Raw genomic sequence first — 10,299 nt, 5'->3', positions numbered from 1 at the left:
AGCCTGAGCGTCTCGTAGGCGCCACGGCTTCTACTGCGACTTGAGCGCTTTTGAGTGATCCCTCTCCCCGTTTCCCTCCTTTCTTCTCCGTCTTTTCCGCCCCTCCTCCTCCTGGTCCGGCTGACTGAACCCTTCGTGCCACGGCCCGGCGAGAGTAGCCGCCTCACGTGCTTTATATCGCGGCAGGGCGGGATCATATCGTGATAACAGCATCCACTTTTTCTTGCATGTGGATTTTGTGAATGATGCATTTCTTGTAGCTTCTGTAATTAGTTGGTCAGATGCAGGATGGATGATGAATTTACAATACGGGGTGTGCTACTGGAGAAAACAGTATACAAAAGTTTGGTCAATGTTTCTTTTCCTGTTTCTTCAAAACAGACGTGACTTACTGTTTTTCTCACTTTTTTCTTGCATTCTGGAACACTGGAGACATAAAACTAGTGATAGCTTGTGTGATGATGTTGACATAATCGGAATTTATTTTGCAGTTCCCCTTTACCCCCCCTCCCCCCGTTTAGTAAAAACACAGCTTCATTTCAGCTGCTTTATGCACGTGTGCTGTGTACCTGTTCTGTAAAGGATATTCTAAATAGAGCCTGTAAGAGTGGACTCTATTATTTGTAAAGTGAAAATAAGATTTAAGTGTCTTGGATGTATAGACTGTTTTTTCTTTCTCTGTTATTCAAACAACAACAGAAAACCCAAATCAGTTTTCTTGGTCTGAGATACTCTTTGTGGCCTTATTAAACTTGCAGATGAACCTTCCTTGTAGGCTTCTCTACTTAATGCTTCTTAGCAGTGCATATGTATGAAGTATTAGAGATGTTTATCACTTAGATACTAGTCACATACTAAAAACAGTTCTTAAGCTTAATGCATGCTGTGGCAGATTCCTAAATAACTAAATTGGAAATAGTATTCTGGCCATTTACCCATAACCTAATGTTCCACAAAGAGTCTTAAAAAAAATTACTTCATGAGTGCTTCAAAAACACCTTTGTGGTGATTCTAATATATAAGGCTAGAATAATGAACTTCTGGATGTAATATGTCCCTTAAGCCGGGTTAGGTGGTTGCTTTGGTGTTGTGGGTCTGGTGGGGTTTTTTCCCATTACTAATGGGTCATTAGCCACTAAGACATAGTAGTGCTTTAGTAGCGTAAAATGCATTCTATAGGAAAATTAGTTTACGAAATTATTTTTCCATGACAGAGAGCTATTGCTTCAAGGCCAAGCCTCCACTCAATCAGTAAGAGTGGTAGGACTAAAACATCTAGCACTGCAGGACCACTTTTTTTTTTTACTTCATGGAACTGTGTGTTGACATTTTTAAGCTATAATTTTTCTTTATTGCTATTGTGTTTCATTTACAACAATCTAACTCCGGAATAGTCATAAATGTTTCAGTTTTAAACACTAGATATGGGTACTTCAGATTTTAAGTACATAGCTAGTTTTGTGTGTATCTTTTTCCTCCTTCTCTCTCCAGGAAACACACGAGGAGCATGATACTTCTACTGAAAATGCAGATGATTCTAACCATGATCCTCAGTTTGAGCCCATAGTTTCACTTCCTGAGCAAGAAATAAAAACTCTGGAAGAGGATGAGGAAGAACTCTTTAAGATGTAAGTGAAATACTTCTGTATATTATCTAAATGTTTATTAGGCTTAAGCCTTAATGTGTTTATAAAAAGCTAGATAACTTGTTAGGAGTCTCTGTATGAAGTGGTAATCCAAGTTGGTTGGTATTTACTGTGGTGGCAGAAACTGAGGAGGGGGGAATGACTGAGTATAAAACAAGTATCTTGGGGGAAAACATTACTTCTGTAGTGTTGCTGCCATGCATCCTCGGTTGTAAAGGGTGATCTGTGATAGATGCAGTACAAGATTGAGGCATTTGTGGCAGCACCTTTCTGTTGTCTTAAACATAGCTTTATCCTTAGATTTGGCTTATTGTCAAATCAGGATAGCTTGCTTAAGATGTATGATCTGCCTGAAGAAACATGTAGGCTAAAGGCTCAATAAGTATTTTGGATTTGATCCATAATGTGATGGCTTCAAATAGGTTTTAAGCATACTGCTTTTACTTAATCACAGAAGGGTATTGTTCATCTGGAAGACAGATTTGAGTTCTTCTTATACAGATTCTGGTAAAAACTAAAGCGATGGTTTCTGACCATTAGGCCTCTCTGCAGGTGTGATGTGCATAATCAGATAGAAAGAAGAGATTTGCTTATAAAAAAGGAAGGAAGCAAAATAATAGAGTAAATTGCAGTGTATGTTCATGTTTGTGCCTACAAAGGGATGAAGGAGAAAAGGAATCCTTTTTTTCAATGCCAGTTGCTCCAATAGCTAAACTTAGACGAATCACCCACTGAATGCCAGCTAGTCATAGAGTGAAGCACTTGCTTTGGACTAAAGTAGTTCACCTGTATCAGAGCATCTGTTAAGAGTAGCTTGATCCAATATCTGACACCCTCTCTTGAAAGACCTGGCTTATTACAAGTCCCTATCCCTTCCTCTTTTATAGAAAAGTGTGTGTGTGTGTATATATATGTATCCTGTAGTATGAGCAGATGCTTCCTTTCCTATAGCAGTGTCTTAAGTTCCTCATTAGCAGAGCTCATACTGTCTCTTGGGTCACTTCTGACTAATGTCCCAAAATACTCCTGTTTCTCTTTTGGCACACTGGCATCTAGGAAGATTAAACAGTGATGTTCTGAAGCAGGTATGTTGCACTGCAGTGCAGCACTAAGCTTCCTTTATTCCTGATTTAGGAATAGCAACAACTAGGATTTTAGAGTTAAAAGGAAATTAGTAACTCTAGAGGGTGAGGCACTCTGTTAGCAGTTGATCAAACATTGGGCTTGGAATTATACAAGAGTCTTTCCTTAGTGTGAAGCTGCTTAATTTCTTAAATTAATAAATACTGTGGATTAGATGTAGTGATTGCATTCATAATAGTGTAAGAACTCTAGCTGTGACAAAACCTGTTAATTAGCTACCTTAACTTAAAAGGTTGCCTGCACCAAATATGTTTATCGTCCCCACGAATGTGCGTCCAGAGCCTGTTGAATTTTTAGTATAGCTATTATGTAATTTGCAATAGTTTGTCATTAAATTTGAATGTATCCTATCAGTTTCTAAATTTGTATGTTGAAGTAGAACAGGGGACCTTACAAAAGGATTTTTTCTTGTATGTGACTTAAAAAAAAAACACAACCAAAACAAAGGTACTATTCAGTCAAATGTGCTGTTTTGATAAATGCTTCTATGTGCAGGCTAACTTCTTAATTTCCCTGTTCTTTAAGGCGAGCAAAGCTGTTCCGATTTGCGTCTGAGAATGACCTTCCAGAATGGAAAGAACGAGGAACTGGTGATGTAAAACTCCTGAAGCACAAGGAGAAGGGAACAATTCGCCTCCTCATGAGGAGGGATAAAACCCTAAAAATCTGTGCAAACCATTATAGTATGTTATGCATTGCTGTACTTCTTATTTTTGTTTTTTAAAAAAGCTTGTAGAATTGTGCTTTGTAGATTAAGAGCTCAGTGGCTTTTTAGTAGCAGCTAGAGAAATACTATATTTATACAAATAAAGGCATGTGTATATACACACGTACAGATTTGTTAGATTATAAATATAGCTGTCTCTTGCTCTGCACACAAGGATGTAAGCATCAAAAACATGAGTGCTTTCCATTCATGAATGGGAGGAAGCTGTCGTTAGTTTTGGTGATTGCCTGCAAGGCTGAAGTTACAGTTGTTTTGTGTTTTGTTTTGTTATTTTTTTTCTTTAGACTGATAATGTTCTGAAGATACTTCAAAATTTAGCTGGGGTTGACAGGTATTATGTGATTGTTCCCAGTATGTGTGTGTGCTGGGGTTGGTTTAATGATTAATTGCGTGTAGGTAGTGTAGACCTTAATACTCTTGTATAAGAAATTAGTGTATGGTGGCTTTTTCATTAAAAGAATGAGAAATAAGGAGTCATGTAACAGTTCACTACTTTGAGCTAAATGTCTGAATTGGTAAAAGCAATTGGTTAACCATAGTGTTAGCAGATACTGAGGTGTAAAATTAATCTGTGGCTGCCTTTCTCTGCTTGTGAAGTAAATCGAAATGAACATGGTATAGTCAGCTAACTCATTCAGAAAGAATGTGTATTGTGAGCTGATGGAGCAGGAAAGGTTTGTTTCTTTGATCCTCTTTGAATAAAAATAAATATGGAAGGTCAAGACAGACTTGAAAGTCAATATAACTAGCAAAAAGTGGACTAACTTGGTAATATTCTGTTGCTTGCTTTGGTAATACTCAGTTTTTTGTATAAAAAGTATATACATTTAGATAACTTGAAATAACTCGTTTGAAGTAGCTTAATACAAGTAGGAAATCAGAAGCAATAATGCTTGTTTTCTTTGGGTAGATCTCTTCAGAAGATCAGACTACTCAGAGGACACAGGTGTTCTTGCTTAGTAAATGAAATGGCAAACATGAAAGCAGTGCAGTCACCAACCAGTGAGAACAAACCTTTTGTTTAGGAAGATAAATGTTGCACATATGCAAACCAGAATCAATAAATTTATAATACTTCTATCAAAAGTCTTTTACTTAGAAAAAAGTCCTTTCAGTATAGATTCCTTTTGAATTTATGCTCACAGAACTCTCTTCATTTTTGCAAAACATTACATGAAACAAAATGTAATTGGATCTCTAAATTTTAAAAAATGCAAGAAAACAAGTATGCTCTTCAGAAGTCTCCCAAACGAGACAAAGGATCCGGGGTCAGGGAAGAAAAAAAGCTGTGCTTAAACTTTGCATGTGTGTAGTGTATGAAGGCTTAGAGTAGTGCAAGAAGTAACATTCCAACTTCTCCAATCAGTCAGGTGAAGTAATTACAGGGTCTTGGAGGGAGAAGGCTCTTTTTACTGGATCCAGTTTAAATGGATTGAAAACGTGCTGTGTGCATCTTGCAGCACTGCAGAGCTCAATACCTTGTAGTAGAACTGTAAACTGATGAGATTTGATGAGTAATTGTAGGAATAATGCTTTTTTGAACTAATTTTTTAAAGCAATCCATTTTTGTGGTATTTAGTATTTTAAGTGTTTAAAAGAAGAATGAATGCTGTTTGTCTGTGTGCCTGTTCCTCTTAAACCATCTGACTGTCGTTCAGAGTTGTGCTTAGTGACATAGTATCTTTTATTATTGTATTCATCTGATTTAAACAAGAATTGAATCAAACCCTCACTACAGGGAATCTAGTATCTTTTATACAGTAATGGTCTTGCATCATTTTATTTGAGGACACAAGGAAAAATATATATGGGCACCACTGTCTTCTATTTATCCATAAGTACTTCTGTATAAAGTGCTTTACATGAGCTTTGCAGTCAGTTGTTAATAACATCTATGGAGGCCGATGTGGGAAACACTTACTATTGTGATTATGTACATCTTTTAATGCTTTCTTTTCAGTCACACCCTTAATGGAGCTGAGGCCTAATGCTGGGAGCGACAGGGCATGGGTCTGGAACACATATGCTGACTTTGCAGATGAAAGCCCCAAGCCTGAACTTCTGGCAATCCGATTTTTAAATGCAGAAAGTGAGTGGACTGGCACTGAATTTACAGTGATTGTATACTGTTACATTATGGTACATGTCTAAACACCACTGTAAACCACTGTTGTAGGTATGCTATATCTTACCACTGCATGGTAGTGTTAGCTAATCACTGCTCTCAGAGAAGTCAGTTAATCACTGGTTAAGTGATTGACAGACATATGCGTTGACAAACAGTGTAATAATTGGGTCTGCAGTATAGAGCGTTCTGCCTTAGGCACTTTTAAAATCGCTTTTAACTTAGGCCATTTCATGCAAGTGTAATGCCAATTAGAATAAAGGCAGTAATACATGGGTAGAGATTAATACTTGCAACTTGCATTCCTTTATATCAGGTGCTTAATTGTAGTTAAGATTATATTTTTGCGTTAGAAGCAAAAACCCGAGATTTCTGGTCCATCTGCATTATTGAGAACATCTCTGTTTGTTTGGTTTGAGTTTTTTGTTTGGTTTTTTATGAAGTATGTAGTGTTGTCTTTGTTTTGATTAAATGGCACACTCAGTGAAAAGTGCTAGTCAAGCCTGACTACTGTACTAGTTGGTGGGTTTTTCTGGAGTGACTACACTGACTAACACAACAGAAAGCAGGTCTGTCATTACATACGGATTAGCCAGTAGGTTTGAATGATAGTGTAGCTTTCCCAGCTCCTTAGGACTGAATCAAAAAAGGGTTTTTTTTTCTTGAAAAAGGCAGCAAAATAAAAGAGGGAAAATGTTACATTTCCTGCTTTACCATTTGCCACACAAGGTTAATGTGTTAGCCACCTCTTCTTTCTTCATGCTAGATGGCTAATAAAGTGGCTGTATATTTTAAAACTATATTTGCCTCTATCTGGGAAGACCTTATTATTGCTTGCTTGCTTCCTTTTCCTCAAGTCTCCAACACCATATTGTTTAACCAAATAAATCTTTGTGATCCACCTGCTTAGTTCTCTCTTCTTTCTTAATCAAATGTGAAATTAAAGGGTCTTGGTAACTATTTACTCATCTTTGAAAAGTCTTTCCCTTTCTGGTAGAGGTTGTTCAGCTTACTGAGTGTTTTGCCTTGAGGCAATAGTCCTTTGTGCCTGCTTACACTTTGCAGTACTGACTAGACAGATGATGGGTAAACAGACATAAGTATTCCCTTCAAGTATTTTTTGGTTTTGAGATGCTTGAAAAGGAATTGATAGAAAAAATTCCTGGACTAGTTTCATAGTGGCTTCTGAATTCCTGTGGGGCAGCAGTGACCTCCTGTGGTCAGTCAGGCCAAGTTGGCATGCTGGATTACCTTCTTTGTAGTTCTGGTGCTAAAGTACCTTGCCTGATCCACTTCTGTGTCTTGTTGATTTGTTACTTGTGTAGAAACATTATCACTTGCTCAACTGTTTGGAATGACTGTTAAATCAAATGTTGGCTTAGACCAAAACATAATGAAGGTTGTACTTCCTTAGCTGTTGTAATCAGGTATAGCTCAAGTCCAGGGCTTTGGGTATTGAATCTGAATGCTGTACTAAATGAAACAAGCTTTATCTTCTATACTTGGTGCTAATAGCCCTAAGTTATGGTAAGGATGTGGAGGTCTTCTAGGGTATAATGTAGCTGACAAGGATAGCAGTTCAAAGCTAATCTTCAGTCATTTGCATAGTTATATTAGCAATCTCTGACATCGTATTCTTATTCCTGTAGGCTGGGGACAGCTGGGAGTTGCAGTAACTACAAACCAGCTGTTTCTGGCATTGTTTTAAATATTTTTCAAAATAAAATGCTTTAACAGACATGCTAAAGAAAATGAACTGCTTCTGCACAAATATGTGATTCAAGAATTTTGCATAACATGTACGAGGTTTAAACTAGATTACTTTGTAAGTGCCTACAGATCTTGTTTACACGCAACTTCTTGTATTTTTACTCAAGATTGGAAGTATTAAATGTTGCAAGGAGGTGAAACTAATGAAAATATATTCTGTCTTTTCTGAAACAGATGCACAAAAATTCAAGGCAAAATTTGAAGAATGCAGGAATGAAGTAGACAAGAGAGCAAAGAAAGGTAAGTTAAGGTGTAGTACCATGCCACTTTTTCTAGCTGTTTAAGTGGGTAGCATCCTGGAGTATCATTGTTTCAGCAGGCTCACTCTGTACTGAACTGCAGTCTTCAGTTCAGGTGCTTTTTCCGTCTGCGAGAGCAATAGTTGACAGCAGTGCCAATTGCCTTCTTTCTTGTAGAAGGCTGTTTCAGTTGCTGTTGGGACATTGCTTTTGGGAAAGGCTACTAAAGGAGCATTTCTTGTTTATAGTACACAAATGAACTGTGAACATTGTAACCGCAGTGATATTTCCTTCTTCCAGTTCCTCTTCACAAATTCCACAAATGTGTAATTGTGCTAGTAGAATACTTAATTTTTATAGTCGTTAATGTGTATGAAGTTGTAGCATGTCTTCACAGGCCTCTATTTAATAGATGCATGCACTGCCTCATAGAATTGCCTATGTGACAATATATCTCACCATGTAAAGAAACACTTCCATCTTTCTAAAATACAGATTACTTGTGGTCTGCAGTCAACACTGCAAGATATTTTGATCAGAATTTTTCAGTCATAAGAACTTCCTGTTCTCCAGTTTCAAACTGGGGAACTTGCCATTTTTTTTTGTTTGGTTGTTTTTTTGTTTTGTTTTGTGGGTTTGTTTTTTTATTATGTTTAAGTTAGGCAAAGAACTTGAGACATTTACCTGACTGGATACTGTATGGACTTTCACTGGTAACAGCAAAGTTGACCAAATGTTACATGTTTCTCAGTCACTGTGATTAGACCCTCAGTGATTAAAATATGCAAGTGGTATTTCTTGAATTCTGACATCTGAGGTAGTTACCAAAGGAAAAGAAATAGAATGAATCACTGCAGTGTTCAGTGGAGAATTTATTTTCTTTTGTTATTATTCGAAATACCAGCTGTCTCTCCCTGCTCCCCTCACCCTCCCCTTCTCTACCCTTTACCCTGTAACAGGAAAATCCATTGCTGCCTCTATGTAACTTTTTTCCTAATCAATCTTTTAGCAGGCACAGACAAAAATGATAGTGCTGATAAAGTTGCTGAAAAACTAGAAGAGCTTTCTGTAAAGGAAGAGAGCAAAGATTCCGAGAAGAAAGAGACCAAGGAAAAAACTGAAGAAAAGCAATAAATCATCCTGGGCCTTGCAGAATTTCCTTTAGTTTTTCTTTCTTTCCTTTTTTTTTAATTTTTTACAAGGGACTTTATAAGGAACTGAATTCAATGTTCAGGTTGTTTTTTCTAAGCTTTTGCCCTTTTGAAGATGTCTTCAGAAAATCCATTCCCTGGTCATGAAAATGTACTGTGCTAACTTTCTTTTCCATAGTGGAAACACTTATTTATAGTCATCCAAAAGAGTGAATAAAACAAACCTGAAAACAGCATCAGAGGACAGAACTGAGTTTTCTGTATACTTTAAAGGCTTATGAATACACTTGTTTCTTTGGATTTGAGATACATATCATCATACCTGTGGATTAATTAGGTTAACAGACTTTAAAAACAGGGAAGATTAAGATTACACACGTTTCTTATATGGCTTCTAAAACGAATATAATGGATCTTTCACACTTTTTTGCTATGTGTTCCTGAGCAGGGAATGTGCCTGTGATTCTTGAAATGTAGTGGACTTCTGGAATCAGGCGATAGAGCATTCCTGACACACTTAAAGATGTTCCATCAGACAGTGAAAATAAAGGTGGGGGAGAAAAATGTATTACGTGAGACTTGGAAGTATCTTCCTCTTACAAAACAACATCTCTGCTGCCCCCCCAAATGTGTTGACATTACAAGTGTTGGACTCTAGCACAAAGTTGTTGCTGTGGTCCCAGATCTTCCATGATGTGCCACTTCCTGACTGAAGGTAGAAGCAGCCTCTTGTACTAGGGTGTATGGAACAGAATCTTAACTCTTTGAGTACCTTGCTATGGGATTCCCTATGTCAGCATATCTTAAAAGGTGCACTCTATCAGCTTTTTTTCAGGGCTCTGAATCTTGCATTGTTTTTACAACTTGGAGGGGCTCTGAACTTTTAAGGTGCATAGTGGGAGGCTGTCCATGTTGGAGAGAGGTAGTATGACATTCACTTCCGAACAGTTAATGACATTGTACACACCTGAGGGGCACTCTGCTTGTCAGAATAGGCAAATTGGTCGGATCTCTTCCCTGCAAGTGTTTTCAGTTTATCTGCTTTCAACTTAGTGCTAGTCAGTAGGAAAATATAGTAAGCAATAAAATCAACACAATTTTTAGGTCTGATATATTAATTGAATTCGTTTGTTAAGCACTAATACAAGGATAGTGTTAAGATAGTGATGGAATTCTGTAATGCTGTTTCCAAAATACAAAAAGTAGACAAAATTTGCTAAACTTTAAGACTGTGTAATGTTATCATTGGATAGCAAGACTTTGCTATCTTCATAAAGAAGCTTTCCAAGTAGCTCTGATTCTGCAGTCTACCTAAGGAAAATATATTTAAAAAACAAAATCTTGTCTTTTCACTTAGCACTGCCTTTTGATGCTACAATGAACTAGTCTTAAATCTAGAACGGTAATTAAGGTACTCCATTCAAACAAAGTAACTCCTTTGGTGTTGTGCATGTTCCCCTTGAAGTACAGCAAATGTTAAAAGCCAGTTAATTAACAA

The 10,299-nt window shown here is 37.2% G+C and overlaps 1 protein-coding gene across 1 annotated transcript; it reads left to right on the top strand.

Annotated features, from left to right (window-relative positions):
- The first annotated feature begins 288 nt into the window (after positions 1 to 288).
- RANBP1 (RAN binding protein 1) lies at positions 289 to 9,031 on the top strand. The gene is made up of 6 exons (XM_010192789.1): positions 289 to 333; positions 1,492 to 1,628; positions 3,315 to 3,472; positions 5,477 to 5,605; positions 7,586 to 7,651; positions 8,660 to 9,031. The coding sequence occupies exons 1-6, from the start codon at positions 289 to 291 to the stop codon at positions 8,782 to 8,784; spliced, it is 660 nt and encodes a 219-aa protein (XP_010191091.1). The 3' UTR covers positions 8,785 to 9,031.
- The last annotated feature ends 1,268 nt before the right edge of the window (positions 9,032 to 10,299 follow it).

The sequence above is a fragment of the Mesitornis unicolor genome, unplaced genomic scaffold (genome assembly GCF_000695765.1).
Source record: "Mesitornis unicolor isolate BGI_N332 unplaced genomic scaffold, ASM69576v1 scaffold8909, whole genome shotgun sequence".
In the NCBI taxonomy this organism is placed as follows: domain Eukaryota; kingdom Metazoa; phylum Chordata; class Aves; order Mesitornithiformes; family Mesitornithidae; genus Mesitornis; species Mesitornis unicolor.
This window is presented reverse-complemented; position numbering and strand designations above follow the sequence as displayed.